This window comes from Marmota flaviventris, chromosome 2 (assembly GCF_047511675.1).
Source record: "Marmota flaviventris isolate mMarFla1 chromosome 2, mMarFla1.hap1, whole genome shotgun sequence".
NCBI lineage: Eukaryota > Metazoa > Chordata > Mammalia > Rodentia > Sciuridae > Marmota > Marmota flaviventris.
In genome coordinates, this window is record NC_092499.1 from 152,894,661 (window position 1) to 152,918,665 (window position 24,005).

At 36.2% G+C, this 24,005-nt stretch overlaps 1 protein-coding gene across 1 annotated transcript in view; it reads right to left on the minus strand.

Annotated features, from left to right (window-relative positions):
• Otud7a (OTU deubiquitinase 7A) overlaps positions 1-24,005 on the minus strand; it is a 136,531-nt gene that overhangs the window by 111,985 nt on the left and 541 nt on the right. Inside the window, exon 2 of the mRNA XM_027955887.2 lies at positions 22,397-22,551. Coding sequence (XP_027811688.2) covers positions 22,397-22,547 — 151 coding nt within the window. The 5' untranslated portion in view covers positions 22,548-22,551. The remainder of the gene's footprint in view (positions 1-22,396; positions 22,552-24,005) is intronic.

Below are 24,005 nucleotides of genomic sequence, written 5' to 3' on the forward strand. Positions count from 1 at the left end.
GCAGGGGCTGCAACTGCCCTGTGATAGGCAGTGTGTATGTGCTCTGTGCATGTACTATGGGGTTAGTATGGGTATGATGTGTGTCTATGGTGTGCACAAGTGTAGTGAGTTTGTATGACATGTATATACTCTGTGGCATGTAGTGTTATAGCATTCATATGTGGCATGTATGCAGAATGCAGATTCTGTAAGTTTCTTTGGTGACTATGGCATGCATATTGTGTGTGGTATGGTGTTGTAAGTATGGGTGTTTGGTATGTGTGGTGTATATGGCCTGTTGGTATATGCGGTGTGTTGTGTTGCCCAACATGCATGGTATATGCGTGGTATGTGATATGTATGTTTCAGGAAGTGCATATGCACATTGGGTATGATATGGATATAAGTATCTGCACACATGAATGTGAGATATATACAAGGAATATGCATCTGCAATTTGTGTTTGTGAAATATGTATTATGTGACTAGTGCTATGTTGAATGTGGTATGTGTGTAGGTGTGCATGCAGAATGTATTTAGTGTATGGTGTGTATGTGGTGTGTGTGGTATGTGTGTGTGATGGTGAATGTGTTATATTGTGCACATGTGTTTGCATGGTAAATATGTTTTGTGCAAGCTGTGTATCTATGATGTATGTCATGTGGCATATGTTGTCAGATACATATCATGGGTGATGTGAGTGTGTGTGATTGATGTGCAGGGTGGGTGGGTGGTAGGAGTAAATACGATACTCAGTTTCTTAACTGGCTTAGACTAAGCCTCAGGCCAAATATTCTGTTGATTATTTAAGGGATTCTGGTATCTGCCTTCCAGGGACATGCCACAGTGCTATGAAGAAGAATCTGGCTGACCTCTGCTCCTGAGCAAGGGTCTCCTCCCATCCAATCTCTTCTCTCCAGCACAAGGGGACTGTGTCAGGCTGCCTAAGATAGAGAATAACAAAGGGCAGAACTCATATTCCAGCATTGGACTATCTGTCCTGGAGTCATGGGGAAACTAAAAATGCCTCAAGTAGCAGCATCAACATCAACATGTCTCTCTGTACACTCTTGTTAGGTGTCCCATTAGAAGAACATTATTTAGAACAAAGCTTACTTCCCTCAATCCAGATGATGTTTAACCCAAATCTCTGATTTGAGCATAGTGATTTGGGTATGTCCTCACAACCCATTCAGAGCTGCTCTTGGCTCGAAAGTTATGGCCTGCAAAAATGTAGAACAATCCATGCTTCCCAGAAACATCTCTTGCTATATATACAGGGTCATTCTGAAATTCTAATTTGCTCTTTTACAAAATTCATTGGCAAAAGCTTAAGTTTGCCTCAGGGGAGGGCTGTTTCCTTTGGTTGTGCTTGAAGGGGGCACAGAATGAAGCAGATTGTGAGCACAGACATGTGAGCACATATAGAGGTAGAGAGCTAGAGAAGCCTTTGGTTTCCCTCATGATGGAGAGTTAATTCTTAGTACTGGTGGTATATGAGTTTGTTTAAAACAAATCAATCAGGATGTAGATAGATAAGAAATTTAATTGGGTTTTCTAACATGACTAGTAAAATGTAAACGATGGTAGATAATCTGTGTTTATAGCTTTGAAAAATTCCCTTTGCTGCAAAAATATATTAAGTCAGACAGTAATGGAATTACACATCTTTACAAGATGCATCTGTGTAAACTGCAATGACAGAGCTACAAAACTAATGTCAACAACTGTCACATTAGCTGTCTAATGCACAACTTCTGTTTTGGAAGTTAGCAGTCCTTTGTTCAACTGGCAAAAATAGATACCATCTGGACTTTAAACAGGTAATATTTACAACCACTCTTTCGTGTATGTGAATTATGTAATTATATTTTACTTCAATATTAGTTACATAATGCTGACATTAGTCAATTGGGATTCTTTGAGAAAATACACAGAAAACTGTTATAACCTTATTACACTATTGAAGTGATATCACAGTAAAAATCCAAACTGTGTAGGAGAGCTCGATTTCGGACAATGGCAGACTGAAGAACAATACTCATGGCAGAAGATAAGGAAGAAAGCTCTTTGATGATTTCAAAGGCAGTGAGAAATCTTAAGGTGAAAATCTGAGACAAAAACAGAGACAAGAGAGTTGAAGCTAGGATTTAGAGTCACTTTTCCCATTGGGAATATTGCAGTGACAAAGGCAATGGCTGAGAAATTCATCAGAGGTCCCAACAAGTCAAGACTCTTGATAGACTTCAGGGTCTTCAAAGAACAGACCTTGGTACATATTCCAGACTTACAGCTAGAAACCTGAAGGCTAACCCCCAAGAGTCAGCGTAAGTTAAAAATAGGAAAGTCATAGCAAGGAGCTATATCCAGCTGCAAATCACTGAAATCACTGAATCACTTAAAGTGGTATTGGATTGCTAATGCCTCCATGCTTGCTGCCTGAAATAAGCAAACCTAATCCTCCCTGGAAAAAGAAAAACTCATCATTCAAAGCCTAAAATTCTGTTTCAAAATGTTAATATAAAATATCCAGGACCCAATTAAGATTACCGGGATGATGATAAATCAAGACAAGATAGAAAAATAAAAGCAGGCAGTAGAAACAAGAACAAAAAAAGGCATTCTAGACAATGAAGTTATAAAACCTACTTTAATTATAACTAATACATAGAAGATAAAGAATTTTGGCAAAGTTCTAGGAAATATTAAAAATAAGTCAAGTAGAAGCTTTAGAACTAAGAAACAGAGTAACTAAAAATAAGAAGTGAGGGAAATGAGGGTGGTACACTGTGTGGTATACAGTGTGAGTCTCTGGGTTTAATCCACAGCAACCCAAACACACACACACACACACACACACACACCCTCACACATACAACCACAGTGTTGAAAGATCACATTCTACTCCATTAATATGTATAATTTTATAGATTAATAAAAATTCTCATAAATGCTAACTACCATTATCAGTGTTATGTTCTTGGCTTTAAAAATTTCTAATTTAATGAAGAAAATAAGCATGTGATTAATTATAAAAGGAGGCACAACCAAATATATGCTAAAATTAAAGTCCACAAAATTCAGAGAGGTAACAAGGATGATAAATGATAAGTGAATCCTAACTCTTTCTAGATACATGGTATGTTTAAAAGCTGACTGGATATCCAGGAAAAGAGAAAAATTAATCTGAAATAAAGGTTAAATAAAAACAGCTAATTTGATACACACAACAAGGTGCAGGGTAGTAGAATAAGATACAAGCATAAATATAAACAAATAAAAGGAACATAAGATCAAATATATATATGTAACTGAATTCTAGAAAGAAAGAATAGAGAGGATGAGACAGAAGCAATATTTTAAAAGACAATGAGAATGTTTTTAGTATTAATGAATGATATCAAGCCACAGATTCAGAGGTGGTATGAACCTTAAGATTAAATAAAAGAACAAAATAAGTTGGCACATTATAATAAAGCTTCTGAAAACCCAAAACAAAGAAAAACATTTTAGATTCAGGAAGAGTAAAAAAAAAAAAAAAAGACATATTACTTTCAAGTGACTGATAAGACAGTTGACTTTTCAGTGGAAATAATGAAGATCTGAGGAAAATGGAATGATGTCTTCAGAGAGCTGAGAGAAAGTAAATGCTGGCCTAGATTTCTATGTCTTATAAAATTATCTGTCAAAAGTTCAGGTAAAAATAAATTCCAGAGAAATAAAATCTGAGAACGTTTATAGCCAGGGGATCACACTAAAGAAAACACTAAAGGGTGTTCTTTTAAAAAAATTCCTCATTTTTAAATTAGTGCATTATAGTAGTACATATTGATGGGATTTGTTGTTACACATTTGTACATGCACACAATATAACAATATAATTTGGCCAATATCACTCCCTTGCATTTCCCCTCTCCCTCCTTGTCTCCTACCCCTGGGTTTAAAGGGTGTTCTTTAAGCAGAAGGAAATGCTCCCAGATTAAAGCATGGAGATGCAGGAAAGAATAAGGAACAATGGAAAGCTTTTATATGTCTAAATGAGCATTGACTCTGTGGAAAATAACAGTCTTTATGAAGTTTAAAATGGGATAAGATTATGGGACAACATTAGTGTGAAAGGCTGAAGGGGATAAATAGAATGAAAAGTTCTAAGTTCCTTGAATTGTCCATAGTATGATTAAAGCACTAATTTAAGGGAAATTCTGTTTCTAAAGAAAAATGTTATAATCTCTTTAGTAAACAGAAGATGGTCTGAGAATGGATAACCAAGAAACTAACAGAAAATAAAATAAAACGACTTATACAAAGTAAGGCAAGAAGGATAAAAAGATAACAAAGAACAGATAGGAGAAGCAAAAAACATGAAGAGGTATTAGATATCTCACTAGATATATTCATCTCATTATAAGTAACTGTATATATCAGTTATCATATCTAAAATGGTGACTAAATACTCCAACTTAAAGATAAATAATCAGATTGGATTAAAACCCTAAGTATATATATATTCCTTAGAAAAGCTGCATGCGAAATACAATGTCAGAAAGGTTGAAAGTAAAAAAAGAAGTGATTCACACAAACTCTAGCCAAAAGCTACTATAGAATTACTAATATCAGACAAATAGATTTTAAGTAAAATAAATTAAAAAAATGTTTATAATGATAAAGAAATCAGTCCATCAGGAAGATATGACACTAAGCATTCTTAGCCTCAAATTAAAGTAAAAACTGATGGAAAAGAAAAGAGAAATATACAAATCCACGGTCATAGTTGAAGATTGAAACAAAGAATTTTCAGTAACTGATAGAACAAACAGATAAAAGTAATCAATATGGATTAAAATCATAGAGTAATAAATATGATCTAGTTAACATATATAGATCATTGCACTAAGATTAACAAAAACACTGCTCCCCTGTGAACACAGAATATTTACCAAAATTGATGATGTAATTAGACATAAATCAAGTCTCAAATTCCAAAATGCTGAAATAATTTGGAGCTTATTCTTGAACAAGTGGAATTAGACAGGAAACTGTAGGGACAGGCTCTCCCCTGTTGCCCAGGTGACTTGCGCATAACAACACAAGACACCATGGACATAGGTTTGAACTGTAGCCTTAGTCTTGGCAAAATGCCTTGGAATTCTCACAGAAAAAAAGAAGGTGGAAGATCTGTGCAGAGTGATTCCCAGGGCATCTCCCACTCACCTTCCTATCTCCCCTTGGAGGCTCTCAAGAGCTAGCACCTCGTGGCCTCTCAGGCTCTGATGAGCCTTGGGGGTTTCTTACCCCAACTCACATGGGGATAGATATGCAGAATATAAAACCTCTTGACTGGAGCATTGAATAACCTCCTCAGAAACAGGGTCTCCATGTAATATCATTTGTCCCCTTTTGCTGAAGTGTCTTCCTTCCTGGTATGTAGGAAAAGGACCAAGAAACTGGCATCTTTGGCTATTCTTCTTTTCGCCATGTAAGTAATAAACTGAATCTACAAGTAACTTGTATCTTTGGTTAAAACAGGCAAGCCTTGCCAATGCCTTGTCTTGGGTGTGTGCTTGACAAAAATCAATAACAAAGATAATTAGATAATGCTTAGCAATTAAATTGAAATGTAGAGCTTCCACTATATAAATTGGAAACAAAAGGCTGACCTAAATGATCTAAATTGGGGGTTTGAAAATTGTGGCCTTATTTTTGTACAATGCATAAAAATTGATTCTACATTCATTCATTCATTCATTCATGAAGGAGCTTGAATCCAGGACCTCATTCATGTTAAGTGTGCAGTCTACCCCTGAGCTACACACTCAGCCCACATCTATATTTTTAAATGGCCAAAAAATATATGTGACAGAGACCATATGTGGTTTTGCAAAGCTAAAAGTACCTATTATTTGTTCTTTTATGGGATAAGTTGTCAATCCCTGATCTAAATATTTATCTCAAAGAGCTTAAAATAGCATATTTAATCAAAAGATAAAATAGGAATAAAAAAGAAACAAAGAGTAGATAAGACAAATAAAACAAAATGCAAAATCTGAGTTTATGGATCTATAACCAAATGTATTAAATATTCATAAATATAAGATCAGGTCTTAGCAAAACAGGTAACAAACAATGGAGAGCATCAACAAAGTCAGAAGATGTTTTCTTTGAAAACACTTATAAAATATAAATAACACTGGCAAGACTGATTTATATCTATATTTATGTCAGTATTTATGTCTACATGCAAAAGAACTTATTCTAGAAAATATAAGGAACTTACAAAACAAGATTATAAAAAAAACCTACCCAGATTAAAAATGTACAGACACTTCAGCAAAGAAGATATATGGAAGGTAAATGAGTACAAGAAAAGAAGAAGATCACTAATCATTAAGGAAATAAGATTAAAGCCAGAATAAAATACTTCTACATACAATCAGAATGACCAAAACCAAGAGAATGACCATATTAAATCTAAGCAAGGGTGTGAAATAACTGGTATTTTCAGTACTCCTGGTTTAGAAAGTCAAATGGTACAGTCATTTCAAAAATAAGTTTTCTTAATTCTTGAAAGTTAAACATAGACTAAACATATATTCAGCAATTTTACTCCTAGGTGCAGTCATGTGCAAATCTTTTGTACATTTTTTATTTGGGTAGTTTCTTTCTTGTATAATTGAGTTTTTAAAGTTCTTTATGTAAGTTTTTTTAAAATCAGATACAATGATTTACAAATATCTTCTTCCATTCTTAATATTATCCTCAAAGCAGTTTTCAATTTTTATGAAGTCCAATTTATCATTTCTGTATTATACCTTGTGTATCATATCTAAAAGATCGTTGCCTAACTCAAGGTCAAAAAGATTTTCTCCTGTGCCTTTTACTAAAAGACTTTTTATAGTTTTAGGTTTTATATTTAGTTGTACCATCATTTTTTTTTTTTTTTGGTGTGTGTATGTGTGTATGTGGTTTGGGGGATGAAACCCAGGGTTTCACACGTTCTGGCAAGCACCCCACCACTGAGTTAAACTCCTAGGCCCTCTATATCCATTTTGAGATAATTTAATAATATGTGAGATATGAATCAGAGTTCATTTTTTTGCATATAAATGTCCAATTATTCCACCACCATTTGTTGAAAAGATATTCTTCCTGAACTACACTGCTTTTGTATATTTACTAAATACCAGTTGTTTGCTGGGCATGGTGGTGAACTCCTATAATCCTAGGGGCTCAGGAGGCTGAGGCAGGAGGACTGTGAGTTAAAAGCCAGCCTCAGCATTAGTGAGGCACTAAGCAACTCAGTGAGACCCTGTCTCTAAATAAAATACAAAATAGGGCAGAGGATGTGGCTCAGTGGTTGAGTGCCCCTGAGTTTGATCCCTGGTACCAAAAAACCAAACCAAAACAAACAAAAAAAGTTGTCAGTTGTTAAGATATATGATCTATTTCTTGATTTTTCCAATCTGTTTCATTGACCTATTTCTCTCCTTTAAAAATTATTGTATGTTTATATTCAAGGTATTCATGATGTTTTGATATACATGGTGAAATGATTACTAAAATCAAGCAAATTAACATATCCATAATTTCAGTTACCCCTGCATATGTGTATGCATATGTGAGCACCCATGTGTGGTAGGAGCCCATAAATCTACTCTTTCAGCAGGTTTCCAGTATACAATGCAGTATTATTATCTAGACTTCTTATGTGTACACCAGGTCAATATCACATTGTATTTTTATAATAAGATTTAATATCAAAAGTATTGTTAGCCATCCAATTGTATTCTATATTTCCAAGTTGTTTTGTTTGTTCTATGTCCTTGAATTTTTGTATCATGTTGAAGTCAGCTCCTCAGTTGCCACTGAAAAAATCTGCTATTATGGTTAGGATATGAGGTGTCCCCCATAAGCTCACTTGAGATAATGCAAGAAAGTTAGGAGGAGAAATGATTGGATTGTGAGAAAATTAATCCTCGACGGGATTAACTGAATGGTAACTACAGGCAGGTGGGGTGTGGCTGGAGGAAGGGGGGGAGTGGCTAAGGGTTATGTATTTTGTATCTGGAGCTGGGGTCTCTCTCTTTGTTTCCTGATGTGAGCTGCTTCCTTCTGCCACACTCTCCTGCCATGATGTGCGTCCTCACCTTGAGCCCTGAGGAATGGAGCTGGCCTTCTATGGATTAAGACCTCTGAAACCCTGAGCCCTCAAATAAACTTTTCCTCTTACAGTTGTTCTGGTCTGATCCTTTAGTCACAGCAGCAAAAAAGCTGGCTAAAACATCTGCTAAAATTTTGATTTGGACTGGAATGCATTTAAAGATTGATTTGAAAAGAGAAGTATTGAGTTTTCTGAATCATGGACATGGTACATTTCACCATATATTTATGTCTTAAATTTTATAAAAAATGATTTGTAGTTTTAGTGTATGGATCTTACGTGTCTGCCAGATTATTTCTTTTTTGATGTTATTGAAAAGATATTTTTAAAAACTCAACTTCCAACTATTCACTGCAAATATGTAAACATTTGTATATAGAGATCTTGTATCATACAACATTACTAAACTTATTAGTTCCAATAGCTGTTTGTAAATTCTACTGTACCTTCTTCAAAGATATGTTTTCTATGAATAAAGATAGTCTGTCTCTTCCTTTCCAATCTGGTGCTTTCTTATTATATTTGTTTGCTTGACTGTTCTGGCTAGAATCTCCAGGAAAATGCTGGTAGAAGTGGTGGAAATGGGCATCCTTGTCTCCTTCCTAATCTTTGGTGGAAAGTATTCTTTTTTTCATCAATAAATGACATGTCAACTGTAGGTTTTGGTTTTTGTTGTTGAAAACACTCCACAGCAGATTAGAGAAGTATCCTTCTAGTTTTCTGAACTGCATTGAGAATTTTTTTAAAATCAGAAATGAATGTTGGATTTTGTCAAAGACTTTCTATATCTATTGAAATAATCACATCTTCTGTTTTTTAAATTTAATATGGCAAATCACATTAAATTATGGTTTTACTAGTTAAACTAGTTTTGCATCTTGGGGATAAAACCCACATGGTCATGATATGCTGCTATCCTTTCTGTATATTGCAGAATTTAATTTGTTAAATTTTGATTAGAGTTTTCACATTGATTTTCATGAAGAGTATTTGTCTGTGGCCTTCTTAGAGGATGTTGACTTTACAGAATAAATTGAGAAGTATAGCTCCTCTTCAATTTTCAAGAAGACTTTGTATACAACTGGTATAATTTCTTTATTATGTGTACAGTAGAATTTACTGGTGAAGAACTCAATGAAACCATAAGTAGGTTCCTTGAGATTGATAATATTAACTAGCCCTTGCCCAAATAATAGGGGAAAATATATAATTTATAACATCAAAAATAAAAGACTATTATATACAACTATAATGTACCAATAAAAGCAAAACAAAACTAAAAACCCCAACAGAACCATATAGTAAGTGGACATGTAAGTCAGACTCAAGATTTCACTGAGTTTCTCTATTATTCTATTTTCTATTTAATTGATTTCTGTTCTGATTTGTATTCTTTCATTTCTCATATTTATATTAGGTTTAACTTGCTCTTTTTTTATAGTTTTCAGGATGGAAATTGAAGTAATTGATCTGAGGCCTTGCTTCTTTCCTAATAAAGATGCTTAGTGATCTAAATTTCCCCAAAGGTACAGCTTTTATTTGAATATTTTTCTGTTTCTCATGCCTCTTTTTCAGGGGCTCCAATTACTTATTTTTAGCTTCTTGTATTTTTTCCAGAGATCAATGATTTTTTTTTTTTGGCAGTTCTCGGGTACTCTCCCACTGTGCTACATCCCTAGCCCTTTTTATTTATTTTTTATTTTGAGAGAGGGTCTCCTCTTAACTTGCCCAGGCAGGCTTTGAACTTCAGATCCTCCTTCCTCAGCCTCTTGAGTAGCTGGTATTACAGGCATGCATCATGACTCCCCCTACTCATTGATGCTTTTAAAATTTCTTTAATTTTATTTTCTCTGTATTTTATTTTGGATATTTTCTATTGCCATGTCTTCATGTTCATGAGTCTTCTCCTATAATATCTACTGTTAATTCTATTGAGTTATATTTTATGTATTTTCATTTCAGATGTTGTAGTTTTCATCTCTGGAAGTTCAATTTGGGCTTTTAAAAATATCTTCCATACCTTTATTTAAATTTTTCAATGTACTGAATATAGCTGTAATAAATTTTAATGTCCTTATCTGATAATTCTAACATCAATGCACTTCTAATTTGGTTCTCATCAAATAGCTTCTCCTCATTATGGAACATATTTCCTGCTACTTTGTGTTCCTGGTAACTCTTGATTGGGTGTGAGACATTGTGAATTTTACATTGTTTGGTGCTAGACAAGTTTTATATTCCTATAAATATACTGAGCTTTGTTCTGGAATATAGCTATATTACTTGGGAATTGTTTGGGTCTTGCTTGTAAGTTTTGCTAGTTGTGATTAGAGCAGTTTTCGTCCTAGAGTTGATTATTCCCCATGACTGGGGCTAGACCCTTCTAGATCATATCTGTGTGTCTCTAGTTTGGTGCTTTTCTTGGCTCTGTCAGCACTAGACATTGTTCTCTCTAATCCTTTTAGGGGGCTCTCTCCCAGCTGCCTGTAGCTTCCTCTCATGGGCTCTGATCACCACTACTGACTGGCAGAGGCGAACCTCTGTGTGTGCAGCTCTCTCCTCTCCTGTGCTCTGGCCTCTGAACTCCAGCCTCCTGGCCTCCCAGGACTCTCAGCTGCCTCCTCACATGAGAGTGTGGCAGGTTCCTCCTCCTTACACCATACCCTGGAAACTCTCAATGCTGTGAACTAGCAAACACAGGGTCAACTTGATTTTTTTTTGCCCCCAATCTTTAGGGAATTACTGTCTCTCATTTAATGTTCAGTGTCTTGTTTACCCTATTTCATTTTTTTTCCTTTTCTTCTTTGTTTTTGGCAGGAGGGAAAACTCACTTTCTGACACTCTATTTTGGCTAGAAGCAGAGATTTCCTGTTGCTGTTTTTGAAACTTTTTATTTCAAAAATATTTTAACATATGCAGCAGAAGACACATAATTTTAATGCATCTGTGTGCACTTATTCCTTAGTTTTAATAATAGTCAACTCACAGCTAATCTGTTTCATTTTTTTCTCTCACCAATTTCCCCATGCCTAGCATGGTATCATGATCATCATCATTTCATCCATCAATATTTCAGTATATACCTTTTTCTTAGCACTACCATGAAACTTATGATTCTTCTGCCTGAGTCTGCCAATTAGCTGGGATTATAGGTGTGAACTACCACACCTTGCTGAGATTATTAAGTGTTCAAATTTTCCAGATTATCTTAAAACTTTTCCCTTTTTACAATTCGAGCAAATCAGCAAACAAAATGCATACATTATCACTGTTTGGTAGAATTCTTCAGTCTTTTAAAAATCTATAGCAGGGGTTTGGCCAACTATGGCTCATAGGCTGGCTGCCTGTTATTGTAAATAAAGTTTTATTAGCACACAATTGCTTGGGCAGAAAGGACCTTAAAGGTAGAAGTTTTTCTTCTTCCTTCCTGGATCTCTCAAACCTAGCTCAGAGAACCCCCCTGTGTGCCTGCTGACTGACAACATGATGGTTTTGCTTAAAGGAGCAGTTCTTTATAGGTAGCAACATCCCCTTTCCTGCTTAGTCAAAGAAAAATGTCTCAAACTGATTTCAGTGTGCACAGCAGCTTTTTATCTTCAAAAGTGTTTAACTATATAAGAACCTGAGTGTGAGCCACAATAACAGAGAATCTTTGGCCAGGGCTGCTGTTCTTTTGATCTCATCCTCTTCAACACCATTTAATGTGGTCCATGCATACAGTGCCCACTTGGGGCAGGTCATTTCCTGGGACTATGCTCAGGGTGACATTAAAAGGAACAGCACATACTTCCTTGGATATGACCAAGGATCCTTGAAAGAATAAGCACATTAGTGAAGCAAAGTGGGGGAACACACAGTGGGGACACAGGTAGTGGAGAAGATTCTACCTATGCATAGACATCAAGACTCTGTGAGGTATATGGCTGACTCTCTAGGGAGGAAGCATTTAATTCCAAGAAGCAGGATGGGGTAGACTTCTGAGAAAAGCCAATAAACTAGGCCAATGGCAGTACTTGGGTTACAGCTTTCTCTAACAGAAAACAAATGAGAGAAATACGATCTACTTAATTGATCTTGGTGACAAAGGGAAACTCACCACAAATGTGTTCATGGGTCTAAGTTTGTTTTCAAGAGTAAACCCACTCAATTATCTAAAGAGAGAATGTGTTCTCTTGAGGGGGACCAGGCCAGAGGAGGTATCTTAGAATTCTGATCATGAAGGGGCACTTGTTGTTTTGTTTTGCCATTTTATGTCAAAAATGTCTAGTCCTGGGATGAATGTATATCTCTTGGTAGAACATGTGCTTTGAATGTAAAAGGCCATGGTTTAAATCCCTGAAATTAAAAAAAAAAAAAAGTCTTATGGCAGAGCTCTCCCCAGTGGGGACGGCAGAGTTGGAAAAACTGTCAGTGGTTTCCTTTTGGTATTTCTGTACCTGACAAGGTTGTCCCAGCTCCAGCTCAAAGTTTCTCTCCTAACTTTTGCTTACGATTCAGTCACTAGACCACCTTTTTGTGGCCACTCATTAAAGAGAGGCTTGCCAAAGAAGGTCTCTAATCAAACAGACTTGAAAAGTTAGAACAGTGAATTTGGTAAAACAGTATCCTGTGCATAAAAGTGGGCAGATCTAGCTTGATCACAGAGAAAGACTGCATAGGTCACATATACATGGCATATGTGACCCTTGAGATGGATTTCTTTTTCATTTTAATTAGAAAAAAGTGAGCATTCACTGTCTATTTTTGTTTGTGTTTAAGTTAGTGTGGTTTGTAGGGCCAAAGCACCTGGGGCAGTGGTGGTAGACAGTGGCTCTCTAGGCAAAGGCCCCCCAGGCTCCTCTGATCACTGCTCTACCTTCAGATTTCATTTTGCCTACTCTGGTAGGTGCTCCATGGGACAAATGCACAGATTTGTTGCAGCTGGATCCCATGACCAGCTGTTAGGCTAATGTGAGAATTTAACTAAATATGTCTGTCCCTTAGTTGCCTTTACCTCTTTTTTCATTTCTTAGATGAACATTTGGAACATTATTAGAATTATTCAAGTCAGCAGCTGCTGTCCCCAAATTGTGGAAAGTTTTCAATGGCCCAATGTAAATGCTAGCAGTAGTACCTATCAAAATGGTAAGTGATTGGGAGTTGCCTCTCTGCGTTGAGCTAATCCAAGAAAATACACCATATGCAAATTTCTAAACCACACATTCTTCAAACCCAGGGGATACAGAACTGGAAAAGAAGGGATATACTTCCTCATAAAGCACTGAGAATTTTTATTCTGAAATTGTCATCTCAATTGGTAAACATACATACATCTTAAGATACATGAATAGGCTTCCCATTTTTAAAAAAGTTTAACATATGGGGTTTTTCACTATGTTGCCCAAGCTGGCCCTGAACCCCTGGGCTTAAGTAATCCTCCTGCCTCAGACTCATGAGTAGACACCACATAGGTATCTACTGTTTCACTCAGGAATTTTTTTTTCTATGGATAACAACATAAGTGAGTCATAGATTTGCTGGAAGGGTATCTTGGTAGAGCTGCAAGGTCTAAACTTCACAGTTATTACGAAAGCGTGAGCATTGCTTTTTCCTTAGGTAGAGAACTCACACTTTATAAACAACTCCTGTGTTTGCCTCCTACTGAAAAATCTTCTTAACTACCTTTAATATGTGGGAAGTAGCCAGACAGTATCTGGCACATGAATGGTAGCTGTTAGTTCTAATTTCTGAATACATTTTGTAGTCTATAGGAGTATGATTTAATCTGAAAATAAAAGTTAATTAGACACATTATAAAAAGGCTAAGTAAACTATACCTTTGGTGATTAGTGAAACCTCTTTTGAGTTCATAAGGCATACAAAGCATGGTTAAGTTCCAGAACGGCAGTGGATACAAAGCCAAGTGGGAGGTGATATGGCTCTGCTGAAAGAACTTGGCCTTTAGAGACATGAGTCAGTTCAAATGCTGGTTTTGAACCTATAGCAGTGCATTTTGCTATATTCTGGCCATGCAACATTAGGGACTTTTCTGGGTCTCAGCTATTTTGTGTAATGCGATGTCTAACACGTTGGTTGCTTATTCATTGTGAGGATTAAATGAGACATTACATTTAAAAGGCTTAGTTTCTGACATTTAATAATGTCCCTATTATATATTTCATGAAGAGGTTGGAGAGACGAACTCAAGGGACCCAAATACAAAGAAATGATAAGGAGGGAAGAATGCTAATCACGCTGATTTGATCAGTGCTTGTTGTATGCGTGTGTTGAAAGTTCTCACTCTATCCCATTAATATGTACAATTATTAGTGGTTAATAAAAGTTCTTATAAAGGCTAACTACTGTTATCAGTGTTATGTTCTTGGCTTTAAGAACTTCTAATTTAATGAAGAAAATAAGCATGCAATTACTTATAAAAGAAGGCACAGCCAAATATATGGTACAATTGAAGTCCACAAAATTCAAAGAGATAACAAGTAATGACCAATTAACTCTAACTCTTTCTAGATATCTGGCTCACTCGCTTACTTCCTCAAACATTTTTTTTCTGCTCAGATTCCTTTTTTTAGGTGCTTTCCTGACAATCCTAATTTTAAATTGCACTCATACCCATACCCTCTACTTCTTCCCTTGAATTAGTTTACTCTGTAGCTCCAACCAGCAGGACACTATACACGGGAAAGGAGTTTTGTCTGGCTGCTCATTGCTGTATTCCCAGCAGCTAGGTCACTCTTTTGTGGGACCAGCACATGCTGGCTGGCACATAGTGTAGTCCCTTGTGTCTTGGAGCTCACAGTCCTACTTGGAGGAAGAGATGAATTTCAAAAGGGGAAAGAGTGTGTGTGTGGGATGTTAGTGGCACTAGCAAAGGGCTTAAGCAAAATCACATGGTAAATGGGATGGCGAATCTGGTGAAGGGATGAAGGGCCTCAGAGGGGGCTGAAGTGGAAAAGATGGAAAAGGGCCAGATGCTGAAGAGACTTAATTGGCAGGTAGAGGAGTTTATTCTGCAGGTGATTAAGGTTGCTATGGTTTGATTATGGTCTTTCCCTCTAAAATCATGTTGCAATTTGACTGCTATTTGTGACAGTATCAGGAGGTGGGGCCTTTAAGAGGTGAGTAGGTTGTCTAGAAGGATTAATGCCTTTCATGCAAGAAGAGTTCTTGTTCTAGGGGTACTGGATCAGTTATCACAAGAGCAGATGGTTATGAAGCAAGACTATCCCTTATGTTTGGCCTCTTCTGTATATACCCATTCTCTTTCCACTTTTCTTTATATGACTACAAAGCATACAGCCCTCACCAGAAGGTAAGCAGACATTGATGCCCTACTAGTGGACTTCTTGACTCCAGAACTGTGAGCCAAAGTGAATCTCTATTCCTTTTAAAATTACCTGGTCTCAGGTATTTGCTTATAACAACAGAAAATGTACTAAAATACAGACTTACAGGCTTTTGGGGAAGCAAATCCACCTGCTTTGATTTTGACTCAGGACCACATGGCAATGAAGCAATCAGGAGATAGGCAGGAACACCTTCTTCCAACTGGAAGCAGATCTGTGTTTACTTTCTGTCTTCATCTCTGAAACTTGCTCTTCTATCCTGTCTCTTTCTGCCAGATTTTTCATCAATCACGCTACTCTTTCTTCTCAATGGCCTCCATCTGTTTCCCTGTGATCCTCATCATTGTGGTGTTTTTTATTTATCTTTTGTTTTTATTATCTTGAAACAAATAAATAATACTCAAAAACATTACCAAAGTAATACTAAGAAGGCCTCTGTACCTTTTATCCAGCTTTAAACATCACTGCAATTTTTTTAATCCTTTTAGACACCTCTGCATTCTAAATCCCTACGTTATTTTTTATCTTCCCAGCACATCTTTTTGAGGCCTGTTTATGAAAATATTTCATAATTTACATCACTGGCTTACAGAGGAATCTTGACCCAAATAACATCATGCCTTAAAGAATCTGCCATACAGCTGTGACCACAGTCCTCTAGGTTGTCATAACAGAAGACAGGATTCAGTCCAGGCAAGATGGGCAAGAACACTACATCTTCTGTCCTACTGAATGCAGTCACAACAGAGGACAGAGTGCAGAATGCACTACGGGGCCCTCAGGAAATGAGTCCATGATGAGATAGATATCAACTCACTCCTTTTAGAATGACCATTATCAGCAAGTCAAAAGATAAGTGTGGTGGGGAGGTGAAGGAAAGGGAGCTACTGTTCACTGTTGGTGGGAATGTAAATTAGTTCAGCAATTATGGAAAACAGTATGGAGATTCCTCAATGAATTAAAAATAGAACTGCCATGCGATCTAGCAATCCCACTATTGGGTATATATCCAAAGAAAATAAAATCATTATGTTGAAGAGATATGCACTACCATGTTTATTGTAGCACCATTCACAATTGCCAAGATATGGAATTAACCCAAGGGTCTATCAACCAATGAAGAGATAAAGAAGATATCACCTATATACAAAACAGAATATTATTCATCCTTGAAAAAGGATGAAATACTGTCATGTTTGAGAGCATGGTTAAGCCTGGAGTCTATTATGTTAAGAGAAACAAGCCAGGCACAGAAAGACAGCATGTGACTTCATAAGTGGCATTTTGGAAAGTGGAACTCATGGATGTAGAAGTAGAATGGAGATCATTAGAGGCTGGGGGAACGTTATAGAGATACTGGTCAAAGAATACAAAATTGTAATTAGGAGGAATAAGTTTTAAGAGATCTACTGCATAGCATGGTGACTATAATTAATAGTGATATATTGTATTAAAAAGTGCTAAGAGAGTGAATGTTAAATGTTCTTGCCACCAAGTGATGAGATAATGCATATGCTAATTAGCTAGACTTAGCCATTCTATTATGCGTATACATAAATATTTTAAAATATGTTGTATATGACAAATACATTCAATTTTATCTGTCAATTTAAACATAAATATAAAAAGAAAAAAAAAGATTAACCCAGGCAGATGGAGGAAGAAGAACATCATTCAATGTGCCATCAAACTAATAGTGATTTATTGCATTTTTCCCTTCTCTATATGGACAAAACGTAGACTCAAATCCAGAAGTCAGCATTCATTGCAAGAGAAACCTTCCAGCTCTGGTTCAGGTATCAAAAAAGGGGTCCCATTAAAACAAAAAAAGCATGGAAATCCCTCATTTATTTATTTTTCATTTTCCTTCTACATTTTTCTCAGTTCTCTGCACCTTAGAACTCAAGCAATTCTGTGACAGCAATGGGCAATGCTGTCTAAATACTAAAACTGGTTCTGTTTGAGAGCTTTCTCTCCTACTAGAGGCTCTGTGGTCACTGGAGGGTGGGTGAGCCTCACTGTTTTTTGTTTTTTTTTTTCCTCTCTGGCTTTTGCTGTTGGGCTTTACCATGTTAATAGTCGATTCAAGTATGCTAAGCAATAGGCAAGTAAAGCCCCAGTTATCCAAGCTGGCTGGAGGACTTGGAAAGTGGAGCCAGAGTCAGAGGATTATGATGGGAAAGACCAGTCCCTAAAGTTGTTTATGAACTCTTGGGTCTGTCCCAGAGCTGTAACCTATGGTTCTGCCTTAAACAGATTGAACAGACTTTGAATGTTGACAGACATGTCAAAATCCCTGAGTGGCCACTAGGTGGCATACAAGTGAGATGGATCCAAATGGCATGTCTTGAAGACTTGCTGGTGGAACCACAATCCACAGAACTGACCTGGGGAGATTATATTCTAGAGCAAGTATAACAATATTTTCTGTAAGAGCTTAACAACAATGAGAATCTCAAAACATAATTTTCAAAATGTCCCTAATACAATTTAAATTTCTTTACTATCCTAAAACAAAACAAAATCCCACGAAAGAACAACCAGAGAAATCTCAACGGCTATACTGGGATGAAACAGTATATAAAGTCTTAGCAAGGAAATAGGAGATATGAATAAGAGCCAAGTGGAAAGGTTAGAAATAAAACCATTTAACAATTAAAAAAATCACTGGATGGGTTCAATAACATAATGGAGATAAGGGAGGAAAGAGTTGATAAATTTATTAATAAACAAATAGAAACAATCTAAACAATATACAGAGAAAAGATCAGAAAAGGAAATGATTAGAGCCATAGGAACCTGTAGGACAGTAAGAAAAGGTATGTTATAACATCTGGGTCCAGAAGGAGAGGAGAATGTGTACAGCAGAAAAACATGATAAGAAATGACTGAAAGGTTGCTTTATTATTAGAAGACAATCACTGTCAGCTAGAATATTAACAGGTTTTAGGGGGAAAACATTTGACCCTATCAATTGATACAGAAAATGCAAAAGAATTCAACATCGTTTCATGATAAAACTCTCTGTAAACTAGAAATAGAGAGGAATTCAACCTCCCTACCAAGATCATGTACAAAATTGCCACATTCTACTTAATGATGGAAGATTGAATGCTTTCCCCTGAGATTAAGAAGGAAGCAAGGATGTTCTTTTTCACCATTTCTGTTAAACATTTTATTAGAAGTCCTAGTTAGTAAATGAAGTCTAGAAAAATAAAAAGGCATAGTGATTGGAAAAGAAGAAATAAAACTGCCCCTTATCTAGAGATAATGTGATTGTCAAGAAAATATCAAGGAATATGCAGGACAGGGGAGAGTTCTTAGAACAAATAATTGAGTAGTTTGGTTTTAGCAAGATTTTAGGATACAGCATCAACACATAAAAATAAACAATATTTCAGCTAGGTGTGGTGGTGCACACCTGTAATTCCAATGACCCAGGAGGCTGAGGCACAGGATTTCAAATCTGAGGCAGCTTAGCAAGACCCTGTCTCAAAATAAAACAAAATAAAAAGGGCAGGGGATGTGGCTAAGAGGTAAAGGGTCCCTGGGTTCAATTCCCAGAAACAGAAAAATAAAATAAATAAATTATATTTTACTTACTAGCAAGGAAAAATTTGAAGCTAAAACCTTTTTAAATTACACAAATTTCTCAATAAATAAGATGACTATATATAAATCTAACAAAACACATTTAGGTTCTAAATGCTAAAAACTATAAAATGTTGAGCAAGGAACTCAAAGAAGGCCAAATAAATAGAACACTATATCTCATGGATTGAGATAATTAGGATTGACTTACAGATTTAATATAATTCCAATCATAATTCCAGTAGGACATTTCATAGGGTAAGCTCTTCCTAAAATATGTATGGAAAGGCAAAGGAAAGGAATATTTAAAACATGTCTGAAAAAGAAATTGAATTTAGAAGAATCACATTACCTGATTTTAAGACTCATTACAAAGCTATAATCATCAAAATGGTGTTCTATTGGCAAAGAAATGACATTGATCAATGGAATACAACTGGTATCAAAAAATAGATTTTCACAGATATATTTCTTGGTTATTACTATTTCTATAATCTTGGTTGGTTTTGACAAATATGCAAAGACAATTCAATGGAGGATGCATAATATTTTCAATAAATGGTGTTTAAACTTCTGGACATTCACAAGTGTAAAAATGGATCTTGACCTAAATCTTGTGTGTTCTACAAAAAGCAACTCACAATAGGTCACAGATCTAAATGTAAAACATAAAAGCATAAAACTTTCAAAAGACCACAAAGGAGAAAATCTTTATGACCTGGAATTATGCAAAGGTTCTTAGACATGCCACACAAAAGCATGATTCATAAAAGATAGAACTGGTAAGTTGGATTGCACCAAAATTAAAAGCCTTTGCTCTGCAAAAAAGCACTGTTAAAATAATGAAAAGACAAAGTACTGGGGAATGTATTTGACCAAATTACATGCCTGTACAAATATGTAATAATAAAGCCTGTTATGTATAATTATAATGTACTGAAATTATATTAATAAATAAAAAAGAATGAAAACTCAAATACACACTGAGAAAAAATGTTTTCAAGTCACATATCTGACTAATTATTTATACTCAATATTTAGGCTGCGCCTGATGGTGTTCGTCTGTGATCCCAGCATCTCGGGAGGCTGAAGAAGGAGGATCGCAAGTTCAAAGCCAGCCTCAGCAAAAGCAAGGCACTAAGCAACTCGGTGAGACCCTATCTCTAAATAAACTACAAAATAGGGCTAGGGATGTGGCTCAGTGGTCGAGTGCCCTGGAGTTCAATCCCTGGTACTACCCACAAAACAAACAAAAATACTCTGTATACTCAATATATAAAAAGAACTCTCAAAACTCAAGTATGAGAAAACAAACAACTCAATGTAGTAGCAGGCATAAAATTTGAACAGATGTTTTTTGAAAGAGAATTCACAGATGAAGATAATTACCTGAAAAAATTTCAACATCATTAATCAATTAGGGAAATGAAAATTAAAGCCATGAAGAAATATCATTGTACACCTAATTAAAATGGCCAAAATTAACAAAAATAAAGAAACATCAAATGCCGGTGAATATGTGGAACACTGGACTTCTTGTACATTGCTGGTGGGAAATGCAAAATGGCTTAGCTACTCTGGAAAACAGTTCGGCAGTTTCCTATAAAGTTAAACATACCCTTACCATATGCACTGGTGATTCCACCCCTATGTAATTTAATCTAGGATAATTAAAATTATATTTGCAAGAAACCTGTTCTTAAATATTTATAGACACTCTAATCATATCTGCCCCCAACAGGAAACAACTGAAATGCCCTCAACACATGAATGAATAAACAACTGTGGTTCATGTCTAAAACGAACCACTTTCATTAATAAAAACCAACAAAGAGTTATGCTGAGTAAAAAGATGCTGGTTTCAAGAGATGAGGATCTGTGATTCCATGTATATGACATTCTTGAAAAGAGACAAAATTAGTGATAGGATACAGTACTGTGGCTGCCAATGGATAAGGATGAGCCTTACTATAAAAGATAACAGGACATAGAATGTGGAGGTGGTGAAGGGGTATGGTGTCCTGTCAACTGTAGTAATCACACAAATCCAGGCATGTTAAAATTCATACAAATGAACACTAAGAAGTCAGTTTTTGTGTATCTTAATTTTAAAAATAAAGAAAAAGGAGATAATCACTCTTGCATCTCATTTAAGGCTGTCTAGAAACTAATATCAATTTAGTACTCGTTATGCCATCAGCAACTACAAGTATGATCTACCTCCACTATTTTTTGAGCATTTCCTACCTGCTGCTCACTCCTCCAGGCACTTTACATCATAACTTCTAATATGCACAATCACTCTTTAAGGTAGATTAGGCCCAACTTATAGGGGAAAAGAAATAAAACTAAGGTTAAGGGAAGTAAAATGATTTTCCCTACATCTCATAGCTGACAAGTGGCTGCATCTGGACTTGGACAAAGCTCTCATTGCTAACCTCATTCCCAAGCTCCTTCACGCTGCCACTCACTTAAATGAACAGAAGCAGTGGGAACCTGCAGGGGTTCATTATATAATATCAAGAGTGGGAAGTAAGAATCGCATTTTGACTCAGATATATCCACAAAGATTCTCTACACTTATTTCTTCCCAAACCCTGAGTGTGTTCGAAATTATCAGAGCCTGAGAGAAATTTCAAAACTATAATATTGCCATTGTCATTTTCTCACAATCTTCTAAGAGGAGGTTCTTAATTTATAATAGGATTGAATGATTATCTCCATTTTTACAAATGTATAACAATTCATTTTTTTCTGTGAGTGACTGAAAGAATCACTGGGATTTACAATACTTGACTAAGTATTTACTAACTCTTCAAGTTGCAATTTATATACCTGAAACAAAGACTAATAATCTAAAAAGTTCCCTCCTCCCACAAATCTGACCATTTAGAGAAACGAAAACTGGCTCTTCCTACTTTACCTGGTTCCAACACCATCATTGTTACCTTTGTCAGGTAATGATACCAAAAAAAGAAAAAAAAAACTACAATAAGTAAATCTATTTTAGAGACAGACTTTAATTTTCAGTCTATTATAGTTATTGCTGAATAAATACCTGAAAGCATCATATATGTGAATAACACATTTTTTTTTTCATGTAGCAAATGATACAAAAAACATTGAAGATAAAGTTTAATTTCCTGCTTGTGAATTATTTCCAACCTACTTAATTGGCTACCAGGTGGCTTTTTTCACCAATAACTTTTGACTAAAACATTTTCATCTCTTCATATGTTAGATAATGTCAATCTTCATATGTTCTATCACTGGTTAGAAGGTAGTCAGGCCCCAGAGGATGGTGTGTGGGAGAAGGTCAGCTTACCTTCCAGCAGGTCTCTGGCCAGACCAGGTTCTGCCCCCGTGGACCGAACAAAGTCTGACAGGACTGCGTCCATATCAAGCGTCATAGGATCATGTAGAAGTGCTGCCCAACACTCAGCCGAGGTGGGGTTTGGAAGCAGGCTAGAAACCATCCATCTGTATAAGAAATGGAGATGTGAGTGACCACACACACGGAGACCCAACAGAAAGAATGAAATGCTGCCGCTGGCATCTGTAGAGGTTTGAACTAGTTTGAGCCAACTCACTTATTCTTCATGCTAGATATTATATCATAAAAGTCAACTGAGATATCATTCCTCTGTACATACCATGTGAGAAGGTATGCGAGTTTGGATATTTGTGTCCCCCCAATTCATATGTTGAAACCTAACTGCAGTTGATGATGTTAGAGGGTGGAGCCTTTTGGAGGTGATTAGGTCATGAGCATGGAAGTTTGATGATGGGATTATTGTTTAGAAAGAAGCCTAAAAGGGCTCGCTTGCCTCTTCCACATGTAAAGATGTTGGTCAGGAGAGCAGATGTGCTGGGTACCTTGATCTTGGACTTCCTAGCCTCCCAAACTGTGAGAAATAAATTTATGTTTTTGTTTTGTTTTGCATCACTGGGGACTGAACCCAATAACTAAACTACCACTGATATATACCTCCAGCCTTTAAAAATATTTTGTTTTAAGAAAGAGTCTCATTAAGTTGCTGAGGCTGGCTTCAAACTTATGATCCTCTTGCCTCAGCATCCTGAGTAACTGGGATGGCAGATGTATGCCACTGTGCCCAGAAAATTTATGTTGTATATAAGCCTTTTAGTTTGTGATATTTTTGTTATAGCAGCCTGAACAGATTAAAGCCAGGGGTCATTATTAACTCTAGTGCCTCCAATCTTATATTCCTATCAATTACAATTACTGATGGGGAAAAAAGAGACTAGATTATTTAAAGAAAAAACAAGTGCCCAAGTACATGTAGGGAGATTAATTTGGAATAACTAAATTTCTGATCCTCTTTTCCCTGTCTTGCCTTTATCATTGTGCTGCCCCGCTTCCCTTAGCTCTTGCCCGTTACTTGGCTACTAGGAGGCACTCTGTGTTTGTTGGCAGTTGACAAGAATACCAAACTTGCTGAAGATGACTACCTTCATATGCCAAAATATATGCCAACCCTCTAAGAGTTGTTAGATTCACAGTGATAATCTAACAAAATTCAAAAGGAAATCAGATTTCCTAAGTAGAGTCATCTTGGTCAGAGGAATTCAGTGGTCATCTAGGAGCTGGACCACTGGCTGATGGAGCAGATAGAAAGCAGCTATTACTCTGCATATGAAAGTGACTCTCATTAGTGAAGTAGTTTAGGGGCCATTGATGGGTCTCAGTCATGACTGATAAGTACAAATGCATCCAAATTTGTATAGATAAGGGGTCAGTACATTATGGCCTGTAGACCAAATGTGACCCTCCACCTGTTCTTATATGTAAAGTTTTATTGGGGCACAGCCATACTAATTGATTTATATAATGTCTGTGGCTGTTTTTGTTCATGGCTTAGTAAGGTATTTAAAATAGAGACCATAAGGCCCACATTACTGAAAATATTTTC